The following is a 26,317-nucleotide window of genomic DNA, read 5'->3' as shown; positions in this document are numbered from 1 at the left end:
TCCACTTAAGGGTAAATAACTCCAAAATACAGAAGCAACGGTGACAGAACAATGCAAATGAAAACCTACCTAAAAATAGGTACTGAACTGAACTGAGCTGAGGGAATGCCCTGATGGTCCAGTGGTTATGACTCTGCATTCACTGCCATGGGCCAGTGTTCAATTCCCTGGTCAGAAACTAAGATCCCATAGTGGCAGGGTGCAGCCAAAAAAATAATAATAATAAAAATATATGGATTTAAACCTAAATCACTGTATGTCACAGAAAAACTGACCAATTTCTTAAAATGCAGATCTGATATCCACCAGGTCATATCAGTTTGGCAATCTATGCTCTTTTCCTTAAGAAAAATAAAATCTTAAGGTAATAAAATGGAAGACAATGCAACCATGAAAAAACACAGCAAAAAAAAAAAAATACTCAAATAACATCAGGCAATAAAGATAGGCTATAAAAGTGCTTATACAACACAACAAAACTTATGAGGGAATAAAAAAACAAAAATGGAACTCACTTTATAAATTATTCTAGAAGAAAGTCTAGAAAGAAACAATTTGCAAGCAGACACTACTGACACTTTTGATATTTATTCACTTTCCTATGGTTTTATTTATTCCCGTAAGTTTTCTGTAATAAAAATATATTACTGTTTAATCAGTAGAGGAAGCATTTTTAAAAAGCAAGATTTTAATATGGAAAATGATTAAAACTGAACCTACTTAGAACAAGAACTTCCCCTTTCTGGTAAATTATGTGCCACCTAAAAAGTGAAAATTTTAAAATACTCTGAATTAAAGACTACTTGCATCAGTAAAATCATCTCTCCATAAATATGCTGAAAACTGTTCTTTAGATAATTTCAATTCTAAAGTCAAATAATTTGGATGTTTTGAGAAAAATTGCTAAAATGAAATTAATAGTCTGTTAAGCCAAAATATCAAATTCATTATGCAAGTTTAACATTAAAAAGATAGCAGATTTGTCTTTAGGAATAGTTCTCTAGAATGAAGTATGATATATGATATTGTAACAACATATATAACCATGCATATGTGATATATGCACATATGTTAAGGGAAAATTGATTTACATTTACACGTCAGAAAATACTGAGAAATTTACAAACCAGCAGAGAAGAGTTAATTCCTAGTACAAGTAGGTCATCTGAAAGACGGCAAATGAGTTCTTTTAAACAAATATTATAGGTTTTTTTGACATAATTTGTAAAATATTTCACAAACTTCTACTTACTGCATGTTTAAGTGTGCACATCTCATAAAGGACACACCCCAGAGCCCAAATATCACTAGAAAACAGAAAAATGAGAGATCTTCTCTAAGAATCAGGAATTACTTTAAACGATTTTCACTTTAAGAAGACAAAGCAGCTTGAAAATATTTTGCAAAAATATGGGTTCCATAAAACATGTTCTTTCAAACTTAAAATTTCAACCATAACTAAATGAGGAAAGCAGTTATCCCAGATTAGAAAAGTAAGTTGCCTAAATAATTACTTTAAGTGTCATTAACAAAACAATATTTAAACAAAATCAGTAAATTTCAGGTATTTCAGTTTTTTATTTTGCAAAAAGTTAAAAATGCTTTATTTAATCATTTTCAAAATACAATTTCTTAAATAGTATAAAGTAATGAAGAAAATATTAATTTACTAAAAGTAAATCTGAAACAAATCTATGACAACCAACTAAAAAATGTTAAAGAGTAAATACATTAATTTATTTTCTAATTTCAAGACTTAGTTACACTATCATCTTTATCCACAGTCTCTTCTGCGCTTTTATCTTAAATAAACAGATATTTTTATAACTAAAAGACTATTTCTATTTTCAAGAGGAAAAAAAAAAACCCTCACAATTCAGAGCTACAAGTCAAAAAGAGCAAAAACCACTGCTTTTGGAAGCTGAATGTACTGGAAAAGAATAAAGTCCATTACTGAAACCCTAAAGTTATCTACCCAATCTCTCACAAAAATCTACAAAGTAAAACTGTAACCCCAAAATCTGTTTAATTTTAAGATTCCACTAAGATAAAAAAGTAAATGTAAAAAGCCTTTAGTAACTTGAACATGTTATAAACTAAAAGCTATAAATAAAAACATTAATGATCTTATTAATAAAATTTTTTAAGAAACATCTGGGAAAATATGAATTTCCAAGCATAATTAATGATGTTTATCCACTACTGTTTTAAAGTATTTTTTTTCATAAAATCAATTTTATATAAAATTCTCCAAGGGATGATTAAATCCACTTCAAATGTAAAGACTAATATTTTCATAACTGAATCACCCAAAAGACACTGAAACAGCATTAACATGTAAAATTACTTTAGCTCAAAGAAAATACTGTTCTCCTTTAGTTTATCCACTAATAAAACACTCCATGGACTTGACTGATCATCATAACTGATTTAAATACATTGCTCAGATGATGCTCTCACCCCTTCTGCTCAGGTCTGAAATAGTTTCCCTACCCTCAAAAGAAAAGAGGGGCAGGGTGGATAGCAATCCTGAATACATGCATTATTGCCAGCCACCACTTCCTTTTAGCCTCGTAGGGTGCTTTCAAAACCGAGGTCAATGTTTCTGGGTTGGGATTTTTAAATGAGTGTGTGTGAGAGAAAACAAAAGGTAACTGGAATTCAGTGGCAGAATTCCTCTTCCTGACACACTATTCAATCTGTTAGCCACACTATGACTCAGTGATTGTTAATTTGGACTTGGGAATCAGATGCCTGGGACTATGAAGTCACTTCACCTCTCTCTGCATTTGTTTTCCTTCTAAGGAAAGGAGGAATGACAAATACTTACAACTCACAAGGCTACTGTGAAGATAAAAAGAGTTAATATATACAGTGCATTTAAAACAGTATCTGGCATATAGCAAGTGTTCAATAAATATCAATTATTGTAATTAAATAGGAAGTAACTATTATGAAAAGAAAGACAAAGAAAGCACTGTTTCCCATTATAACTTAGATAAGAAAGTAATTCTATAGTTCCTTTAGCAACAGTGAAATAGCTTCTTTACAATTCCCCTCATTATATACTTTAAAAGTATATATACATATGAATACATATATACGTGGACATATGTCCATTAATGATTTTAGAATAATATTCTGAAAGTTAATATAGTATAACAAAGAAAGATTTAAAGAAAATATTATACAACACGAAATAAGTTATCATTTTAAATACCTTTTATTATTATACGGTTTATTTTCACAGATTTCAGGTGACAAGTAGTATGGGGTCCCTATGCAAGTTCGAGCCAGCTCTACGGTACTAGAACAAAAAGAGAATTATTGGAGAAACTTAAGATACTTAAAGATCTAAATTATCACAAGTATACCACCATGGATTAAAACTTCACTGAAGACAATGTATCAAACCAAAGTTTACCTATTAAGAACTCTAGCAATTCCAAAATCTCCAAGTTGTATTGTTCCATCTCTGGTTAAAAATATGTTCTGTAAAAGAGACGGAAAAAAACCAGAAATACTGTTACTGTCCAGTCTTTGCCCAAGACAATGCTGACCCAATGTCCGAATCTACTTAGAAGTTAGTAGTGACAGAAAAAACATACCTGTGATTTTATGTCTCGATGAAGAATTTTTCTATCATGTACATGTTTTAGTGCCAAACATATCTGTACAAACCAGTCCAAAATCTAGGGGGGATAAATCAGATCATTTCTTTAAAAATTTATATTTCACATTAAGTCTTTCCTTGTTCATTAAAAGAACTCAGGAATATCTGGGGAAGATAGGATCTAAATCCTTTAAAAAAAAAGTTATACTTTTTAATTTCATCATAATTAATGTCATTTACATTAGGTAGATATTCAGATCAACAGTCACACTACATGCAGTACACACACTACATTTAAATGTAAGAACTGCTCCTAAAGCATCTTTTATAAATCAGAATATGGAAAGAAATTTTCAGAGAAGAGTGAAAAATGGAAATACTTTATATTTTAGGATAGCATGATGGTGAGTGATATTTCTTTGTTGTTAAATATACCACTGTTCCAGAAAAGTAAAAATCACAAGAGGGAAAAAAAAATCAAGCTGGACTACTGGAAGACACCTCTGACTTCTTTCTCATCCTGCATTCATCAGATATAAATACACACTCTGCAGTTGGCCACTTGAAAGTAAAAAAGCTGAATTTCTACCTCACTTCTAACACCAAAAAAAACAAAAAAAGAAAATCCAAGTAGATGGCATTTTTTAAAATGAAAAAATTAAAGTATAAAGCGAGGAAGAAAACAAAGGCTGATTTTCTATAGTATCTTTGACTGACACAGGACTCTCAAAACATGATACCAAACCCACAAGTCACAAGAAAAGTTGACAACATAAATTATAAAACATCTCATGAGAGCAGAAACGTGACTGCAGTGCTGGAGTATGCAGCCAAAACTCAGTCAGCACCTGTAGTTATAAAGAAACACATGTATAAAAAATAAGCTTTGAATGACTTCTCAACAACATTTGTGGATTAAGACTCGATCGCCTATATGCTAACTCACCTGGTCCTCTTGAAACAAAATGCCCTTCTGAGCATTTATTCTTTTGAACAGATCCCCTCCTTCACAGTAATCCATCACTATGTAGAGAGAGCCATTTTCTACAAAATATAAACATTACATTCCTTTTTAAAAACGTTTATTGAAAGCATAGCTATATTAAAGGTACCTAAAGGTTAACTGAACTGCAGTGTTGGAGAAGACTCTTGAGAGTCCCTTGGACTACAAGGAGAACCAAACCAGTCCATCCTAAAGGAAATCAGTCCTGAATGTTCATTGGAAAGACTGATGTTGAATTGAAACTCAATACTTTCGCCACCTGATGTGAAGAACTGACTCATTAGAAGAGATCCTGACCCTGATGCTGGGAAAGATTGAAGGTGTGAGGAGATGGGGATGAGAGGATGAGATGGTTGGATGGCATCACCAACTCAATGGACATGAGTTTGAGCAAGTCCGGGAGTTGGTGAAGGACAGAGAAGCCTGGCGTGCTGTGGTCCATGGGGTCGCAAAGAGTCAGACACGACTGAGCAACTGAACTGAAAGGTTTAATAGAAAGCAGCAATTAATTAAATGTGTTCCACTAAACTAAAAACAGAGACACAGAGGAAATGCAAAAGGCAAAGTATGTATACTGGTTGTATAGACTGTGTGATAACTTGGGTTAACAGGCAACTCGATTATTAATGATTTTTCTACCAAGAATACACCAATCCAGTGAATATCAGTGTCCACACTGATATAAACATATCTGGAATATGTACAAAATACAGACAGATATATACGATTTCACTTAATAGATATAACTTCTTAAACATCATCTTAAAAAAACAGATTTTTCCACACATTTGTCAGAAATAGGTAATCTTGGTTTCCAGTTGACAATTACTTTTCACCTTTGTTTCATGCACTTAATTAAATGTCAAATAAACACAATAACAGATGCTGTGACTCAAACGAAAGACAGTCTCTACGCCTAGGGAACTCTCTTTTTCTACATCTGTGAACAAATATAAAGATGGGGCACTTCCCTAATCACCTTTATGCTTCAGTCCACAGAAAAAAGACATCCATGACCCCTTCAAGGGTAGACAGGACAAGGACACCTCTCATCCTTCTCCCCGCCTTCATTCTTCCACAGGAATAGGACTACAGGACCTCTTCCCCTGCAGGAGGAGCGGCCAGGGTCACTTGTCACAGCTCAAGGGCAGTCCTCTTGGAGCTCACTTCTCCTGCTGCCTCGGGCTCATAGCCTTACTCTCAGCAGGCTTGGGTGCTGGTCTTGTTACTTTCAATGCCCACATTCTTCCTGGATACACTGCTTCTAATGTGCCAGGGGCTGGGAACCTACATGAAGGAGCTAAATAAGCTGTATAACTCTTTACAATTGATATGAAAAAATCATCCAAATATACATATGAGAAATCAGTATGTGGAAAAAAAAGCAGAAAATCTTATAATTAACTGCCTATAAAAAATACGTATAGAATGTCACCATTTACACAGCATGAGAAACATACATAAAAAATTAAGCACAGTGTGCTATGACTTATGATCTGAGCCACAGTCAGCTCCTGGTCTTGTTTTTGTTGACTGTACAGAGCTTCTCCATCTTTGGCTGCAAAGAATATAATCAATCTGATTTCAGTGTTGACAATCTGGTGATGTCCATGTGTAGAGTCTTCTCTTGTGTTGTTGGAAGAGGGTGTTTGCTATGACCAGTACATTTTCTTGGCAAAACTCGATTAGTCTTTGCCCTGCTTCATTCTGCATTCCAAGGCCAAATTTGCCTGTCACTCCAGGTGTTTCTTGACTTCCTACTTTTGCATTCCAGTCCCCTATAATGAAAAGGACATCTTTTTGGGTGTTAGTTCTAAAAGATCTTGTAGGTCTTCATAAAACCGTTCAACTTCAGTTTCTTCAGTGTTCCTGGTTGGGGCATAAACTTGGATAACTGTGATATTGAATGGTTTGCCTTGGAGACGAACAGGAATCATTCTGTCGTTTTTGAGACTGCATCCAAGTACTGCATTTCGGACTCTATTGGTGACCATGATGGCTACTCCATTTCTTCTGAGGGATTCCTGCACGCAGTAGTAGATGTAATGGTCATCTGAGTTAAATTCACCCATTCCAGTCCATTTTAGTTCGCTGATTCCTAGAATGTCGACGTTCACCCTTGCCATCTCTTGTTTGACCACTTCCAATTTGCCTTGATTCATGGATCTGACATTCCAGGTTCCCATGCAATATTGCTCTTTACAGCATCGGATCTTGCTTCTATCACCAGTCACATCCACAAGTGGGTACTGTTTTTGCTTTGGCTCCATCCCTTCATTCTTTCTGGAGTTATTTCTCCACTGATCTCCAGTGGCTCAGATCATGAACTCCTTAATGCCAAATTCAGACTCAAATTGAAGAAAGTAGGGAAAACCGCTAGACCATTCAGGTATGACCTAAATAAAATCCCTTATGATTATACAGTGGAAGTGAGAAATAGATTTTAGGGCCTAGATATGATAGATAGAGTGCCTGATGAACTATGGAATGAGGTTCATGACATTGTACAGGAGACAGGGATCAAGACCATCCCCATGGAAAAGAAATGCAAAAAAGCAAAATGGCTGTCTGGGGAGGCCTTATAAATAGCTGTGAAAAGAGAGGCAAAAAGCAAAGGAGAAAAGGAAACATATAAGCATCTGAATGCAGAGTTCCAAAGAATAGCAAGAAGAGATAAGAAAGCCTTCTTTAGCGATCAATGCAAAGAAATAGAGGAAAAGAACAGAATGGGAAAGACTAGAGATCTCTTCAAGAAAATTAGAGATACCAAGGGAACATTTCATGCAAGGATGGGCTCGATAAAGGACAGAAATGGTCTGGACCTAACAGAAGCAGAAGATATTAAGAAGAGGTGGCAAGAATACATGGAAGAACTGTACAAAAAAGATCTTCACGACCCAGAAAAACATGATGATGTGCTCACTAATCTAGAGCCAGACAACTTGGAATGTGAAGTCAAGTGGGCCTTAGAAAGCATCACTACGAACAAAGCTAGTGGAGGTGATAGAATTCCAGTTGAGCTGTTTCAAATCCTAAAAGATGATGCTGTGAAAGTGCTGCACTCAGTATGCTGCAAATTTGGAAAACTCAGCAGTGGCCACAGGACTGGAAAAGGTCAGTTTTCATTCTAATTCCAAAGAAAGGCAATGCCAAAGAATGCTCAAACTACCGCACAATTGCACTCATCTCACAGGCTAGTAAAATAATGCTCAAAATTCTCCAAGCCAAGCTTCAGCAATACATGTACTGTGAACTCCCTGATGTTCAAGCTGGTTTTAGAAAAGGCAGAGGAACCAGAGATTAAATTGCCAACATCCGCTGGATCATGGAAAAAGCAAGAGAGTTCCAGAAAAACATCTATTTCTACTTTATTGACTATGCCAAAGCCTTTGACTGTGTGGATCACAATAAACTGGAAAATTCTTCAAGAGATGGGAATACCAGACCACCTAACTTGCCTCTTGAGAAATCTGTATGCAGGTCAGGAAGCAACAGTTAGAACTGGACATGGAACAACAGACTGGTTCCAAATAGGAAAAGGAGTACATCAAGGCTGTATATTGTCACCCTGCTTATTTCACTTATATGCAGAGTACATCATGAGAAATGCTGGACTGGAAGAAACACAAGCTGGAATCAAGATTGCTGGGAGAAATATCAATAACTTCAGATATGCAGATGACACCAGCCTTATGGCAGAAAGTGAAGAGGAACTAAAAAACCTCTTAATGAAAGTGAAAGAGGAGAGCGAAAAAGATGGCTTAAAGCTCAACATTCAGAAAACGAAGATCATGGCATCTGGTCCCATCACTTCATGGGAAATAGCTTGGGAAACAGTGGAAACAGTGTCAGACTTTATTTTGGGGGGCTCCAAAATCACTGCAGATGGTGACTGCAGCCATGAAATTAAAAGACGCTTACTCCTTGGAAGAAAAGGTATGACCAACCTAGATAGTATATTCAAAAGCAGAGACATTACTTTGCCAACTAAGGTCTGCCTAGTCAAGGCTATGGTTTTTCCTGTGGTCATGTATGGATGTGAGAGTTGGACTGTGAAGAAGGCTGAGAGCCTTAGAATTGATGCTTTTGAACTGTGGTGTTGGAGAAGACTCTTGAAGGTCCCTTGGACTGCAAGGAGATCCAACCAGTCCATTCTGAAGGAGATCGACCCTGGGATTTCTTTGGAAGGAATGATGCTAAAGCTGAAGCTCCAGTACTTTGGACACCTCATGAGAAGAGTTGACTCATTGGAAAAGACTCTGATGCTGGAGGGATTGGGGGCAGGAAGAGAAGGGACGACCGAGGATGAGATGGCTGGATGGCATCATGGACTTGATGGACGTGAGTCTGAGTGAACTCCTGGAGATGATGATGGACAGGGAGGCCTGGCGTGCTGCGATTCACGGGGTCGCAAAGAGTCGGACACGACTGAGCGACTAACTGAACTGAACTGAACATTGCTTAGAGTACGTGTGGAAGGAAACTCAAGACAGTAGTAACAGTGGGTACCACCAACAGGTAGAAACAGGTACTTAAACAAGGTACTTTTTACTTTTACGTAACCTTTGAATTCTGTACCATATGCATGTATCAAAACTTAAAACTATTACAAGATCAAAAAAAAGATGTATCTGTGTGTGACAGACACAGACAGACAGACAAAGAGACAGAGAGAACAGGTTAAACAAGACCTGAGAAAGGAATGGAGAAGCAATCCTAAAGGAAAATATCTGAGTTCTGTAATATTTTCTGTTGCTTAAACATTTACTATTTATTTTGGGATGAATACCAGTTAAACCTAAGGTTAACAAAGAAGTCTCCTCTCCATTAGGGAAATACTAGTCTGTTTCATACTCCATCATTCAAACATCTGAGTACCAACTATTATTATGTGTCAGGCACTTTGCCTGAGATGCTAGGGATATAGAAATATAAAACACAACCCCTGTCACCAAGGGACTCACACAGCATTGATAAGACACCCTCCAAACCCCCCCCCCAAAGAATGAACACCTAGAAACTGCCTGAAACTGAGGCAAAAAGACTGTTAAAGCAAAAGTGAAGTCGCTCAGTCGTGTCTGACTTTTTGCGACCCGTGGACTGTAGCCCACCAAGCTCCTCCATCCATGGGATTCTCTAGGCAAGAATACTGGAGTGGGTTGCCATTAAGCAAGTGACAAAGCCTTGATGCCTATTAGAAAACAACCAGAGTTTAACATAGGACAGGAAGCTTGATCCCTCAGTGAGCACACCTGCAGTAAGGCTAACCTCAAAATTCTAATACTTTTCTCCCTTCATTGAGCCTCACTTGAGAAGCTGAAAATAATCCCAGATCCCCTAATTTCCAGTCTTCCCTAGTACTAAAGTACTCAGTGACCCCATTTTGCCCACTATGATCTAAAAGGAAATCTGAACAAGCGCTTGTGAGAAATATCTGGCTTTACTGGTCCCAGGAACAGACTGCCCTCAGTCCGTTTCTTCAGCATCTTCTGGATGCAGGCGCCACCTGGAGCTGCAAAGTGTCATCTCAGGACAAAGTGACAGCATTAGGCTTAAAAACGTGTGTCTTAAGGATGCCAGAGTAGAAATCAGACAGAGTTTAACCTGTCATACATGCTCTATACGCAGGACTGCCCATCTGTTAGACTTCCTGTTAGGTGAGATCATTAAATACCTTTCTCACTTAACCCAATACTGGCCAGATTTTCTATTACTATTACCCACAGCAAAAAGCAATCCAAATTTAGCCTCAAAGAAAAGGGTTCTTTAAGGAACTAGAGAAGTTAGATTTTGACCAATTGGGAACAAGTTGAATGCCAACACATAGCTCCATATGAGGGTTTTCCATTAAAGATACATGATAAAAAGCAAAGACTGTAGGAAAACAAAGACAAAAATATGAAACCAATTAGAAGATGATAGCTGCAGACAAGTAAAGATAGATAGCAATACATGAATCACAGAGTAAACAAACATGTATAACACAGATACCCAAATATACAGTGACACAAGACTTTCTCAATGATAGCATCAATTTTTAAAATTTATAAATGTTAGGAAGATAGACAAAAAGTATCTATTTATCATATTTAATATTAAAATTTAATTATAAATTTATACACCTGGAAATACTTTTTTCAGCCCACTCTCCAATTTTACAAAAAATTTTAACCAAAATTTTCACATTTCTCATCAATATCAATGTCTTTATTGATTCACCTATGTTTTCCCAATACACATGATCTTCATTAACTTTTAACTGAAAGAGAGCACTTTTAAACTGTTTATGTTGTCAGTGGAATTTTTTTCAGTGTCCTAATCCCCATATGCAAAATACTGAGACTTCAAAAATTCATCCTAAAGTGTTCATATGCATTATTGTTACAACATAATCATACTGCTATTTGAGTAATTTTAAAAGACTTAGAACAGTATCTAATATTTACAATTATGACATCAATATTAAATTTAATGTCTCTTTTAAAAACTGATTCTGCCTGAGGTCCTCTATCAGCACTCAAAATTAACTCAGTTTAGTCTTCTTCCCCAAAAACACTTTGCCATGCAATGTTCCTTAAAAAATTTGAGAGCACATCCTGTAACACGAGAGATTTTACAAGAAAGAATTCATTTGTAATCTGACAAATTTTAGAATATTCTTCCTCATTTTAAGTTATAAACGAATTTTTTAAAAAATAGTGAGATGAAAACTTTCCTGAAACAAAGGAAAACCAGAATCTGCAAGCAGAAAGGGTTCAAAATGTTCCAAGGAAAATGAATCAGAAGTATTAATACTAAAAAAAAAAAAAAGTATTAATACCAAGTCATATTCTGCTTAATTTAATTCTGAAGAAAGAATTCTTTGAGAATCAAGAAAAGATAAAGCAAATTATCTTCAAGAAGAAGAGAAGCTTTATGCTGAAGTCAAACTTTTCTATAGAAACATTCAATACCATAGACATAATGTGCTTGTGAGGAGAAAATATCATTAGATACCTATCATGTATAAAAACAAGAGTTAGACACTCTAAGAAATGCAAATAGTAAACTGCTTTGAGGGAATACATCATCCATTTGCTCATCATGAAAAAAAACTGATGAAATCCTGACAAGTAGGAGATAAATATCTCTGAAAAGGGGTAACTAAGGTATAAAAGAATTAACAGTAAAAATTCACTTTGTCTAAACATAGAATCAAGGCCAAAACACTCTTAAGAATTAAAATTTCAGAACAAAAGATTACTAGAGATTATGATTTTATTTCAAAATGCTCAAACTACCGCACAACTGCACTCATCTCACACGCTTGTAAAATTCAAAATTCTCCAAGTCAGTTTTCAACAATATGTCAACTGTGAACTTTCAGATGTTCAAGCTGGATTTAGATAAGGCAGAGGAACCAGAGATCAAGCTGCCAACATCCTCTGGATCATCGAAAAAGCAAGAGAGTTCCAGAAAAATATCTACTTCTGCTTTATTGACTATGCCAAAGCCTTTGACTGTGTGGATCACCACAAACTGTGGAAAATTCTTAAGAAGATGCGAATACCAGACCACCAGACCTGCCTCCTGAGAAATCTGTATGCAGGTCAAGAAGCAAGAGTTAGAACTGGACATGGAACAACAGACTGGTTCCAAATAGGAAAAGGAGTACGTCAAGGCTGTATATTGTCACCCTGCTTATTTAACTTATATGCAGAGTGCATCATGAGAAACGCTGGGCTGGATGAAGCACAGGCTGGAATGAAGATTGCCGGGAGAAATATCAATAACCTCAGATATGCAGATGACACCACCCTTACGGCAGAAAGCGAAGAAGAACTAAAGAGCCTCTTGATGAAAGTGAAAGAGGAGAGTGAAAAAGTTGGCTTAAAACTCAACATTCAGAAAACTAAGATCTTGGTATCTGGTCCCATCACTTCATGGCAAATAAATGGGGAAACAGTAGAAACAGTGACAGACTTTATTTTTGGGGGCTCCAAAATCACTGCAGATGGTGACTGCAGCCATGAAATTAAAAGACCCTTGCTCCTTGGAAGAAAAGTTATAACCAAGCTGCTGCTGCTAAGTTGCTTCAGTCGTGTCCAACTCTGTGCAACCCCACAGATGGCAGCCCACCAGGCCCTGCTGTCCCTGGGATTCTCCAGGCAAGAACACTGGAGTGGGTTGCCATTTCCTTCTCCAAGCTAGACAGCATATTAAAAAGCAGAGACATTACTTTACCAACAAAGGCACGACTAGTCAAAGCTATGGTTTTTCCAGTGGTCATGTATGGATGTGAGAGTTGAACTATAAAGAAAGCTAAGTGTCGAAGAATTGACGCTTTTGAACTGTGGTATTGGAGAAGACTCTTGAGAGTCCCTTGGACAGCAAGGAGATCCAACCAGTCCATCCTAAAGGAACTCAGTCCTGAATATTCACTGGAAGGACTAATGCTGAAGCTGAAACTCCAATACTTTGGCCACCTGATGTGAAGAACTGACTCATTTGAAAAGACCCTGATGCTGGGAAAGATTGAAGGTGGGAGGAGAAGGGGATGACAGAGGATGAGATGGTTGGATGGCACCACTGACTCAATGGACATGAGTCTGAGTAAACTCTGGGAGTAGGTGATAGACAGGGAGGCCTGGGATGCTGCAGTCCACAGGGTCACAAAGAGTCGGACACAACTGAGCAACTGAACTGAAGTGATGATTTTCACTGTCAAGATGAACAAAAATCAGTGGGGAAGAACTCCAAAGACAGTAATTTCCTCATCTTTCATGACAAACATTCAAAACAACATCAGAATTCCACTTTTTAAAATAACTTGCTCATTTTTTTAAATTGAAAGGTTTAAAATGTTCATTTTTTTTAACCATTTTAGAGAAAAATGAAAAATTTGTATTTCAGAGCTCCCACAAGGTCTGTAAGAAACTAAAGAGGTCCATGATAAAATGAGAAGATGGTTCAGATGAGGTAGAAAAAAGGAACTGTGACCAAATGAATACACTCACCAGATAAAATTACATCTTATAAATTTGATAATGAACATAAAGCCAAGGTTGGAGATTCTGTGAGACACAGAACTCTCACTCCTTGTAGTCTAGCAATTCCACTCCTAAAATACAGCCACAGGACAGACACCTAGACAAGAATGTCCAGTATAATTCTGCCTGGGACAGTAAAACTCTAGACGCAACCTAAGTATTCATAACAGGAAATGGGCTAAACAAATTGTGATAGAGCCATAAAGTGCACACAATGAGAAACACTGCAATGTTACAAGAAAGTTGTAAAGAATGGGCACAGCAATACACAGTGACATGGAAAGACGTCCATGAGATAGTAAGTGAAAAGAACTAGAAGCAGACATACATACATGTGATCCCACCTGTTGCTTTTTTTTTAAATTCCACCTGTTTTTAAACATCAAAAGCTACATACTTGTTTGTTCCACAAAGGCACAGAAAACACAATAAGGAATCAACATGGGATTATTTGCAAAGCTTATCCTTAAGGAATGAGAATGAGCAGAGTGGAAGGAACAGGGAGCTTGGGGTCCATGCACATGTGTACGCCTGAATACACTTCCCATGAGCATTTACTCCTTTAAAGCTAAATGGCAGTAGTAATATAACCTTATTTAAAGGCTGTGTCATCCCTTTTGAACCATTCAGATGTTTCTAAGTAAAACGTCTGATAGAATATTTGTTGACATACATTTAAACCTTTTCCCTTGAAATACTAAGATCCTGGTGATGAAAGCAAAAAGAAACTAAAAGACAGATACTAGGGGAAAGTTAAAGGAAATTCAAGGCCCTCGGAAGGAAGAAATGGTTAACATTGTACTCTTTACCATGAGCTATAAAGCCTCACTTCACTGTCATCATAAAATAAACTGAGCACTTTATGATATAAGGTGTTAACTGATTCATATATTTTTTAAAGTATATTCTACTTTAGTAGGTAACTTTACTTGGGAACAAGGATACTCTAATTCAGCTGCTGAAACTTGCATGTAGTAAGAGCCTGAAATGGTCATTTAAACTATCTTCTACTTTCAATCTAGACTATTTTTTATTTTGCAACTGACAGAAATTTCTGACGATAACAGGAATGAATAAACCACCTTGACCTGCCTTTAGAGAAGTTCTGTCTTACCTTAGTTCCTGCACTACCAAATATAATGGTAGATATTACCAAAATAGCACTATTTTATAATATTTTAAGAACCTGAGAACACTTTATATATAATACACATATATATTATATACAAGGTATATTTAATACAGTATCTCAATATTATAATAATGACATATACAGGAGAACACTAACAAGCGGGGTACTTTCTAAAATGACAACATTTTCTCAGTGGCAGTGGTGGCAGCACTTAAAGGGAGTTTAGTTTTAAAAGATGAAGATGACTGTTCCTGCTGTGTCTAAATTTCTGTACTTACCACACTACCTCTTTACAAGCAACCTCAGTGACAGTGACTCAGTACTAAGCTCCACAGGGACAGGGTGGCATTTGTACTATCGGAGCAGAAGGCTGACACTCATATGCATATGTATTCAAGCACAAAGTAATATACTTTTCTTTCTGAGAATAATTCACAAAAAGATCCTTAAGAGGAAAGTATGCAGCAGCCGTCACAAGGCTTAGGAGTCTGTATCTGACCTTCAAATGATTCTCTATACTGGACAATATTTGGATGCCGCATGTTCGCTAGCACTGCAACTTCTCTCCTTGATTCTTCCCTCTCTTTATTGGACATCTGAAATAGAAGGGGAAAAAATAGTAAACTAAGTAAATAAATGATATGAAAGTCCAAATGAAAGAGAGTGGTTAAAAATAATGTTACCATAAAGCACACCCCAAGTAATAAAATATACCAGAAGTTAAAAAGAACAAGTTGAATGCACAAAAAGATACATTTTAAGATGTTCAAATCAGATTAAGTTACAGAGCACTAGGTGATGTATCTTTTTCAAAAACATAAACACCAGCAGACATCACAGAAAAAAGTCTAAAAGGATTCACAGAAAAAAAAAATAATAATAAAAGGATTCACAGACTCTTCTGAAGTGAGTGGTTTTCTCTGCAACTACAATAGTCTCTCTTATGTCATATGTTGCCATACTGTTTTTTTTTTTGTCTCTAACAATGAATCTGTTTGTAACTAGACTTCTACTTGGATAACTAAACAAAAAAATACACTTACCCTTGAGATATTAATTTCTTTGATGACATACTGTCTGCCATCTTCTGTAGATCTGACAAGAATGGCTTTTCCGAATGAACCTTCTCCAATCTTCTGTACTCTAATGTATTTCTCCATGGTTCTTTTTCTAAGGCATCTTAACAGATATGCTAGACATTGAAAATTTAAAAAGTATCAGTTAATAGGGATAAACCGTGACATATATAACAGTTATAATGTTTAATTCAAATTCTAATTCCTCAGTGACTATTTTGCTTTAAATATATATATATATATATATATATAAAATCTACTGAAAGTTAAATAAACTTTACCTCACTTTTACTCATGCAATGTAGGAATAGCTAAAAGGAGAAAACTAGTGATATTTAAATTCTATAAGAATACTTTGAAAAGTCAAATACTACATAGACTTATCATATACAGAGAAAGAAGCTAACTTTTTCCTACAGTAACTATTGTCAGGATTACTTTACTACCTGTAATAAGAATACAAGCTTAATAAGACTACTTCCTAAACTTATTTATCTAATCCCCTCTCATTAGGCATTTAAATTGTTTCCAGTGTTTGCTATTATAAAAGAACTTCAGATTAAATTTCTGCAGCAAAACAAAGCCTGAATATAAAACAGCAGCCTTAGGTGCTAAGGAAAAAGAGGTCAAAGTTTAGGGCTGCAAAAATCCTGAGGGGGAGGAAAAAGAACAGAACAGTCCAAAAATGTACATGTAAATGCCTCTCTTGTACGATAGCCCACTCGTAAGCTATGCAACACAAGGCAAGCCCAAAACAGATCGGTTCTCACAAATGACTCAAAAATGGAGTTATCAGCAGGAGACTTCAAGTAACCTTGATTAATATGTTCAAGAAAATAAGAGGGAACAATGGATAAAAGTGATATTTTTTTAAAAAGGAGGAAATTTTCAACAAAGAACTGAAATGTATCTTTACTAAATGAACTCCTAAAAGTAAACTATAAAATATCAGGAATTAAGAACTCATTGCATGGGTGTTAAAGCCATTACAGCCAGCAAGATTAGGTAATCTGGAAAACAAACCATCAAAAAATATTCAGAAGAACAGACAGAAAAAAAGAAACAAAAAGACATGGAAGGAAAAGAAGATTCAATATCAGAAAGATTTTAATTCTTAATCTTTAAATTTAATGCTTCTCTAATATAAACATAAGCTCTGGGTGTGAGGGTGATCAGACAAGCTGATTTTTAAAGTTAACACACAAAAAAGAGCAAGAATAGCCATAGAAAACTTAGCGGCTCCCCTCATAGCTCAGTCAGTCAAGAATCTGATTGCAATGTAGGAGACGTGGGTTTGATTCCTGGGTCAGGAAGTTCCTCTGGAGAAGGAAATGGCTACGGACTCCAGTATTCTTGCCTGGAGAATCCCATGGACAGAGGAGCCTGGCAGGCTATAGTCCATGGGATAGAAAGAGTTGGACATGACTTAGCTACTAAACTACCACCACCACAGCCATAGAAATACTGAAAAAAAAAAAAAAAAGAACAATGAAGGAAGACTTGTTTACTTGATATCAAGAGACATTAGAAAGCTAATTATGAAAGGCAAATCACAGGGAGTCTAGCAATACATTAAAAAAATTTTTTTTTTAATTTGGTGGATGACCATGGTGACATTTTAAATCTGAAAGCAAAAGATGGATTTTGAAACAAGCAGTATTTTAAAAACTAGGGAACCATGTTGATAAAAGTTAAATGTCCCTCAAATTTTTCTATATGACATCACTCTTTTTAAGCATGTCAACTATGTTCCAGAAAAAGCAGTCTGTTAGTCAAGTTAGACATCTTTCCTCACATGTTACAAGAACATCTTTAAGTCATGAATGCTTGATATAATAAAATGTTGTGCACTAAATGTGAAAAATGTTAAAAGCATATGATGAAAAACTGTATCCTCAATAATATGGAACTTGAATCAAGCCTTTTCAGCTGCTTCAGCTATTTGACAGACAAGCAAGTTGTCCTAAAGGGAAACACTGGTGAAGAAAAGTCAACGGCTTTCAAGAATTTACGGTATTAACTGCAACTATGATCCACACATATAGTTCTCCCAAAATAATAAATCCCATTTTAGGCTGAAGGAGAAGGTCAATATAACTCCTCAATGAGGAAAGGCCCTGTCTCATTTCTCATAATTCATAAAAGCAGAAGACAAAAATGGGATTCCTACTAGAGTTGGTTCAAAATAATCTCCTTCTCTGAAGTCTAGTCCTCTCTGTAAGACTATTCAGCCAATAAACAGTTTCCCTAGAGGAAAGGATGAACATGTACATGGTTATATTCATGAGATGATGCCATGTCCACAGGATTACAGTTAAGATTTACTTGGAACACAGTATCAATGCATTATGAAAATGACCTCAAAAGAACTCCCCTGGCCAAGTTCCAAAACCTTTACGAAACTCCCAATTGGTTACTCTTATTGTACAAAAACCTATTTTTCCACAAATTAGGCTCCTTATCTCTCAACAAAGGAAAAAAAAAAAGTGAGCAATCTTGAAACAGATCTGTGGATCCTCTAATTTCAGACAAATCTAAAACAGAAACAACTACTCTCTCCACATATGGCTTCCCTCCATGGTCTCTACAATACTGCTGCATCACAAGACAAGGCCATTGCTAGCAGAGATTGCTAATTATTTTTAATCCTTCAAGTTATCTCCAATGTAATTTACCATGGCAACAACAACAAAAAAACTGTACGTTTTGGGGTGGATCTTACAATAAAGAATAAAAATTAGGCCTATATATGTGTTTTTTTTTAAAAAACCTTATGAACTCTAAAAGTATTAGAACTTTCAGTGCCGTACATGTAGACCGTTTGAAATTACGGGAAGTGGAATCCAAGATTATGAGCTAACCAGTTAACTGCTACTCGTTTTCTAATTAAACCGTGTATGCAATTTAAGACTGGAGACGAGATAAGCAACGTAAATGACTTGCTATCGATTAACAACACTTCTAATATTACTTTAATTCCATGCTCACTATCGCTTTTCTTTTTTATATCGCCTATTAATAATGTCCAAGGATTGCTCAGGGAAGCTGTTCCTTAGAGAATTATCACGTCAGTGAGATGCGGCTATTTCCGTGCACCTCAGGGCAGGAGTCCGCAGCCTCCCCAGAAGGAAGTCAGGGCGAGGTCTCCCGCAATAGAACGACCTCTCAGTTCTGCACGTCACGCCTCCCCGAGCGCCGCTCACCTCAGGACTCAGGCCGTGGGCACCCTCCGGGCCGCCGCCTCCCCCCGGGGCTCAGCGAGGCAGAGCCGACCTTCCGCGGTCCGGAAAGCGCATCTGGCCGCAGCCTGCGCCTCCCGGGCCAACGCCCCGGGACACGACTCCGCGTCTCCGGACCGAACCAACCGGTTTCCGAGCCCCTGGCAACGGCGGCAGGGGGAGTGCCCCGGGTGCCGCCCCCAACTTCTCAGCGGCGGCTGCCGGCAGCCTTGCGGGGCTGGCGCATTGGGTCTGGGGGCTCCTTGACGGTTCGTCCTCCCGCCTCGCCGCGCGGACACCTGATAGCGGGCGACGCCGAGAAGCGCTTAGAGGTCCCGCCTCAGGACTCCTCACAGGACGCCCCAATACCTCACAGGAGGCAGAGCAGCGGGCGGGGCGCCCCGGCGCGGGCATGTGACGTCGGCGCGCGGACGCGGGCGCTGAGCGGGGGCGACCGGGAAGGGCCTCGGGGGCGGGGCCAAGGCGGGGCCCGGCTCCGGAGGTTTGGGCGCCGCAGGTGCCGCAGGCTGCGGGAGGAGGGGAGGGAGGCGCAGGGGGACAGGAGCGTCCTCACTCTTGGGAGTGAGGCCAGGCGGCAACGGGACCACCACGCAAGGTGATGTGGAGTAAAGCCTGTTATCGTCCCACACATACTGCAAGGGGAAAGGGACTCATTTAGCTTTGTTAGAGATGTCACATTTTTAATAATTATTTGGCTGTTTTGAGTATTCCTTGCTGCATGGGCTTTTCTTGAGTTGGAGAGAGCGGGGGCAACTCTCCAGGAGCAGTGTGCAGCCTTCTCATTGCGGCGGTTTCTGGACGAGCTTTAATAGTTGTGACACACGGCCCAATTACTCTGTGGCTTGTTGGATTCGTTCCAGACCAAGGATCAAACCCCCGTCTCCTGCACTGGTAGGCGGATTCTTTACCATTGAACCACCAAGGAAGCCCAGGGATGCTACATTTTGAAAACTGATTTTGCTTTAAAAAGCAGAACAAGTGAAATAAATCAAAGACATATACTGTAATGATGTCACATGTGGAATCTAGAAAATAATTTAAACTAGAGAATATATGTTCTTGCCTGGAGAATCCCAGGGACGGGGAAGCCTGGTGGGCTGCCGTCCATGGGGTCGCACAGAGTCGGACACGACTGAAGCGACTTAGCAGCAGCAGCAGAGAATATAAAAAAAGGAAATTGATGAAAACAAACTATTCATACTAGTTATCAGTGGGGAGAGAGGTGAGGCACGATAGGGATACGGGATTAAGATGTACAACTACTGTGTATACAATAAATAGTAAAAGATACATATTATACAGCACAGGGAAACATAGATATTGTTGGTTAATAACTATAACTGAAATGTAACCTGTAAAAAATTTTAATATGTTGTGCACCTGAAACATATGTAATATTGTACACTGACTGTACTCCAATAAACAAATAGAATGTTTTTAAAAAGCAAGACTAGTCCTACGATATTTTGAATGATTAAAGCAAAAGAGTATTTTTAAGTCTTGAATTTTTAATATAACATGGTTTAAAGAGAAAAAATTAAGAAACAAAAAACAAATAAGTATAATGTGGTTTTCCACACCTTTGCATCTGTTGAGTATATGTGTTTCTTACTGGTATACTGAAAGGTTCAGTGGTCTAAGTACCTTTCTCCAATGCAGGAGTTTCAAAGATGGAGACAGATTTTTCTGTAATAAGGGATCAGGTTCGGTGTAGTCCTGAGTAGCCCTTTGGCTAACTTGCCTTTCTGAGAGTAACCCAGAATACTGGAGAATCCAAACTTGAAGCTGAAGGAGGATGGTGGTGTGGCCGTCTTAATTCCTCTCAATTAAGGTTGTACCTTTCATACATGCTGTGTGTAGCTGGCAGAGACACCACAGATTTTGCCAGAGACTGCACATGTAAATGATTCATATATTTGCTTCCAAGAAATCAGTTTCATTCCCCTGATGTCCTTCCCAACACACCAAAGTCTAAGCCTCTCTGGGTTCTCCTTCAGTGTGATTGAGTCCTGCTTGTATTAAGGTAAGGTAAGGTAAAGTTACTCATTCGAGTCCGACTCTTTGCAACCCCATCGGCTGCAGCCTACCAGGCTCCTCTGTCCATGGGATTTTCCAGGCAATAGTACTGGAGTGGATTGCCATTTTCTTCTCCAGGGGATCTTCCCGACCCAGGGATCGAACCTGGGTCTCCCACATTGTAGACAGACGCTTTACCGTCTGAGCCGCAAGAAGCACTTTATTGCTAGCATGGGAATTGAATGTTTTTTGGCTTCTTTGCCAGAAGATGGCACTGCAAGTCATCCAACCTCGCAAGCTAGGGAAGTCATCATTGGTCCAGCTCCTCTCTTCCACCTCCATGTGAAACACAAGTCTTCCTCATTTCTGAACTTCTCGGCTAACCTCCTGTGACCCTTCCCACCCCCAGTGAGTAGGAATTTTGGTGTCTGAATGCACAATGACTCTGGCTCTACCCACACCCCTTTGTTCAGCAAACAATATGAAAACATTGCCGATTACTAATATAAGTAAATTCATTTTGTCGTTTTCATAAAGAATGCTTAGTCAGCTCCTTCTTTAGACTTCTGTCATAAATTATTGGTGGGAACATAAATTGCTAGAGTCTTTGCAGAAGGCATGCTAGCTATAGGCATCCCCTAGACAGTAAGTTCACTTCTAAGACAAGTGGGCAAAAATGTACACAAAGCAACCATTGTTTATAACCAGAAAAACTAAGAGGATCATAGATGTCTAACAATATGGAATTAACTGAATACATTACAATGAAGTCAAACAAAGGAGTATTCTGAAAATATTAAAAGAGTGACTGGGAATTTTTCATTGACACAGAAAGTTGCCCTTGATATTGTTGTTATTCAGTCACTAAGTCCAACTCTACAACCCCATGGACTGTGGTATGCCATACTCATCTGTCCTCCACTATCTCCTGGAGTTTGCTCAAATTCATGTGCACTGAGTCGGTGATGCCATCCAACCATCTCATCCTCTGCCGCCCGCTTCTCCTTTTGTTGTCAATCTTTCCCAGCATCAGGGTCTTTTCCAATAAACTGGCTCTTCATAGGGGCTTCCTAGGTGGTGCTAGTGGTAAAGGACCCACCTGCCAATGCAGGAGGCATAAGAGACATGGGTTCAATCCCTGGGTGGGGAAGATCTTCTGGAAGAGGACAACCCACTCCAGTATCCTTGCCTGGAGACTCCCATGGACAGAGGGTCCTGGCGGAATATAGTCCACGGGGTCACAAAGAGTCGGACACGACTGAAGCAACTTAGCACACACTCAGGCACGGCTCTTCATATCAGGTGGCCAAAGTATTGGAGCTTCAGCTTCAACATCAGTCCTTCTAACGAATATTCAGGGTTGATTTCCTTTAGGGTTGACTGGTTTGATTTCCTTGTCAAAGGGACTCTCAAGAGTCTTCCCCAGCACTACAATTTGAAAGCATCAATTCTTGGTGCTCAGCCTTCTTTGTGTCCAGCTATCACATCTGTATATGACTACTGGAAAAACCACAGCTTTGACTGTATGGACCTTTGTCAGCAAAGTGATGTCTCTGCTTTTTAATACGCTGTCTAGGAGCAAGCATCTTTTAATCTCATTGCTGTCGTCACCGTCCACAGTGATTTTAGAGACCAGTCGCTGTTTCCACTTCTTCCCCTGCTATTTGCCCTTGATGTATTGTTGAGTAAATAAAGCAGTTTAGTCTTTACAGTGATGGGGCGAAGATCAGGCTCTCGAGGCACAGAAAGCTGAACTCGAACTCCGGAGGCACAGAAAGGCGGAAGTTTGCAGCAAAGTGAGGCTTTATTGCAGGACTGACTCCAAGCAAGGGGGTGGAGACCAGCCTTGGAGCCACTCCCCCTTGCTCTCTGAGTTGGGTTTTTTAAACCGGAAAGACAAAGAGGCTGGGGTCAACCACTGTCTTGTGACATTTCTTAATCATGGTTTCAGGAGTCAAGACGTTTCTGGTGTATCATTTTCTGGCCGGGTGGTCCATGGCTATCGGGTCTGTGAGCTCATCTTTCCCTGGAGCAACCACCTGAGTTGTAGTTAATGCTGGTGTCTGTAATAGCAGTGTTAGTACTTGAACTTCCCTTGAGGCTCAGCTGGTAAAGAATCCGCTGGCAATGCGGGAGACCTGAATTCGATCCCCGGTTTGGGAAGATCCCCTGTTTGGGAAGATCCGCTGGAAAAAGGAAAGGCCACCCACTCCAGTAGTCTGGCCTGGAGAATTCCTTGGACTGTATAGTCCATGGAGGTACAAAGAGTCAGACATGACTGAGTGACTCTCACTAGTACCTGAATGATGTTCTCAACAGCAGTTTGAGTCATCTAGCTGATGAGTGTTTGGTGGGCACAGAATTGAGGTCAGAGGAGACAAGAAGGGGGATAAAATTTGGGTTAGAGAGATAAATCATAAAGTTGGTAAGGAAACTCAGTTTTAGGGGGACTTGTTTTCATAATCTGAGTTAGAAGGATTACCTGATTATTTTCCTTTCTGATATACATACCTCTGTAAATTTTTTTTTCTTTGACAACGAAAACGTGTCTGGGTTCTTTGATTCTTTTTATTTAAAATTTTTATTGGGTTTTTTTCTTTCAAACAACAAAAAGTCTTTGCTCTCTGCAACAACCTCCAAACACAAACATGCAAGGTAAGGTCCACATGCAGTCTGTTTCCAGAACTCCCCAGAACAATGAAAATTGTTAATTTTTATGCATATAGTCTACATTTTTCTCTAAATTCATGAAAACATAAATGAACTCATGTGCATATAAATTAGTTTTAATCTTTTAAAATGAGATTATAGTATAAACATTATTTTGCAACCTGAATTTTTTTTTTTTTTGGTAACCTGAACTTTTTAACAGTACATCATGAACATTTCTGCAGAGATCAACTAATTCTTGTTTATGGTATCAATACTCCATGAGATGCATGTACTGAAATCTGTTTAATTAGATCCCACTCGACAGACATAGAGATGGTTTCCAGTGGCATTGTTATTTATCTTCATAGATTCTGAAAAGTGGGCTTGCTGAGTCAAAGAGTATGCTTTTTAAAAAAAAAAAAATTTCACTTTAATAGGTACTCCTGCGCTTTGGTCATATTTCTCTGTGCAACAAGCCACCCTAAAGCTTAGTGGCCAAAAGCTCAACAGTGATTTCTTTTTTCTCACAATTCTGAGGCCAGGAAGTCAAACAGGGTTCTTCTGGGCAGTACTTCTGCTCTTTGTGGATCCAGCTAGAACCACTCACTCAGTTTCCTTCAACGGCAGACCGTACTGCCTGGCAGCTCTGCTGCTCCCGTGTGGGGCACAGGGCACACACAGCACTGTAGTCTCAGGAGCGTCACACCCCTTTCAGAGCAGCTGCCCTCACAGTAAGGGCGAAGTAAACTGTGTGCTCAGCCATGTCCCACTCTATGCGATCCCATGGACTGCAGCCCGCCAGGCTCCTCTGTCCATGGAATTCTCCAGGCAAGAGTACTGGAATGGGTTGCCATTTCCTCCCCCAGGGGATTTCCCAACCGGAGATTGAACCCATGTCTCTTGCTTTGATAGGCAGATTCTTTACCACTGAACCACCAGAGAAGCCCGTAAGTTAGAAATAGACTCTGCCAGTCCTTTTAAAGGTGAGGCCAGGAATGGGCACGGTGTCATTTCTGCACATTCCTAGTGAAAAGGAGGCTCAAGGCCAGTCAGGGTTTATAAGGAGGCAGGGCGTCAAAAGTGGCCATGTTGGCAGACCACCTACCACTTCCTCTGGGTGTTTCTTAATTTTGCAAATTTTTAAAATTTCCTCCATGTGTCTGCCTTTTATACCACTTGCCCCTTTTTCTATTTGATTATCTTTTCATCAATTTATAGGTGATATTTGTAAAGTGTGGAAATTAACCATTTATTATGGTCTGAAACAAATATTTCTGGCAGTTTCTCACTGGTGTTTTGATACTTCTTATGGTGTCTTTGACCATACAGAAAATTTTCAATTTGTAGTCAGACTGAGGGGCCCCGTGCCCCAAGATCTATCACTCTTTTTATTTGTCATTCATGTTTTTCATCTTGCCAAGCCAGTATTCCTTCACTCCAAAGTTGGCTGAATAATCTCAGTGTTCTTGTATTTCAATTGTCTAATAGATTTAATGCATTTGAAATTTATTTTTATATATGAGCAACATAGGGAGAATGACTTTGTGTTCTTTTGGAGGAAATCTAATAATGCCAGAATTATTCATTAAATGTGATTTCCTTCTCCACTGATTTCAAATGTCAACTTTATCATATATTACATTTACTATCTGTATCTATATCCATTTGTGGATTTCTTTTCCATTTAACTATTGATTTCTCATTCAATGTGTCCGTTTTAGAAAGAATCAGTTGTTTAAGTAATCAAAAAATTCTATAACAACATTACCAAACCAAACTAGGGTCTGGTCACCCTCGCTCTGTGAAGCCAGGGTGTGAGGAGGGAGAGTACAGAGTTCATCCCAGGGCACGGAGCCAGGAGGAGGGGTAGCTAGTGATTCAAAGACCTGATCTCCCTGCCGGCCTGGCCTTGGGAGGGTTTTGAAAGGCCAGGGGAAGGAGGGGGTTGAAGACAGTGTGATCAGCTTATGTACAGACTGGTTGATGCTGAGCTGACATGGTGGTATTCCAGGAAACTCAATTATCAGTTTTCTGGCTCCGACCAGTCTGGAGTCTGATGCTCGTGATCAGCACACTGTTAACTTCTGCCAGGAGGGGGTTTTAGTACTGCAGACAGTTCAAGGATGTGGCTTAGGAAATCATCTTCAGCCATTGTTGTTCGGTCGCTAAGCTGACTCTTTGTGACCCCACGGACTGCAGCACACCAGGCCTCTCTGCCCTTCACTATTTTCTGGAGTTTAATGAAACCCATGTCCATTGAGTCTGTGATGCTATCTAACCATCTCATCCTCTGCCGCCTCCTTCTTCTGCCCTGAATCATTCCCAGCATCAGGGTCTTTTCCAATGAATCGGCTCTTCACACCAGCTGGCACAGTGTTGGAGCTTCAGCGTCAGTCCTTCTCATGAGTATTCAGGGTTGATTTCCTTTAGGATGGGCTGATTTGATCTCCCTGCTAGAGATTATCTCTAGGAAATTACCTCTAGCCACTGAGGAGGACTTTATTTTGGGTATTATTTATTAATAATTGACTTTATTTTATGGGTAAACTCTTATTTT

At 38.7% G+C, this 26,317-nt stretch overlaps 1 protein-coding gene across 10 annotated transcripts in view; it reads right to left on the bottom strand.

Annotated features, from left to right (window-relative positions):
- NEK1 (NIMA related kinase 1) overlaps positions 1-19,539 on the bottom strand; it is a 124,866-nt gene extending 105,327 nt beyond the window's left edge. For all 10 annotated transcript variants that reach the window (XR_011254436.1, XR_011254438.1, XR_011254437.1 and 7 more), the window contains exons 1-8: positions 19,057-19,539; positions 15,821-15,969; positions 15,277-15,373; positions 4,560-4,657; positions 3,609-3,692; positions 3,425-3,492; positions 3,221-3,307; positions 1,253-1,307 (exon numbers count right to left, since the gene is read on the bottom strand). Coding sequence is in view for 7 of the 10 variants with exons in the window: in XM_069576788.1 (XP_069432889.1) it covers positions 1,253-1,307; positions 3,221-3,307; positions 3,425-3,492; positions 3,609-3,692; positions 4,560-4,657; positions 15,277-15,373; positions 15,821-15,937 (606 nt within the window). In the remaining 3 variants the exon portion in view is untranslated. The remainder of the gene's footprint in view (positions 1-1,252; positions 1,308-3,220; positions 3,308-3,424; positions 3,493-3,608; positions 3,693-4,559; positions 4,658-15,276; positions 15,374-15,820; positions 15,970-19,056) is intronic.
- Positions 19,540-26,317: the final 6,778 nt, after the last annotated feature.

Source organism: Ovis canadensis, chromosome 2, assembly GCF_042477335.2.
Source record: "Ovis canadensis isolate MfBH-ARS-UI-01 breed Bighorn chromosome 2, ARS-UI_OviCan_v2, whole genome shotgun sequence".
In the NCBI taxonomy this organism is placed as follows: Eukaryota; Metazoa; Chordata; class Mammalia; order Artiodactyla; family Bovidae; genus Ovis; species Ovis canadensis.
The sequence above is the reverse complement of the archived record's forward strand: the minus strand, read 5'-3'. Positions and strand labels throughout refer to the sequence as shown.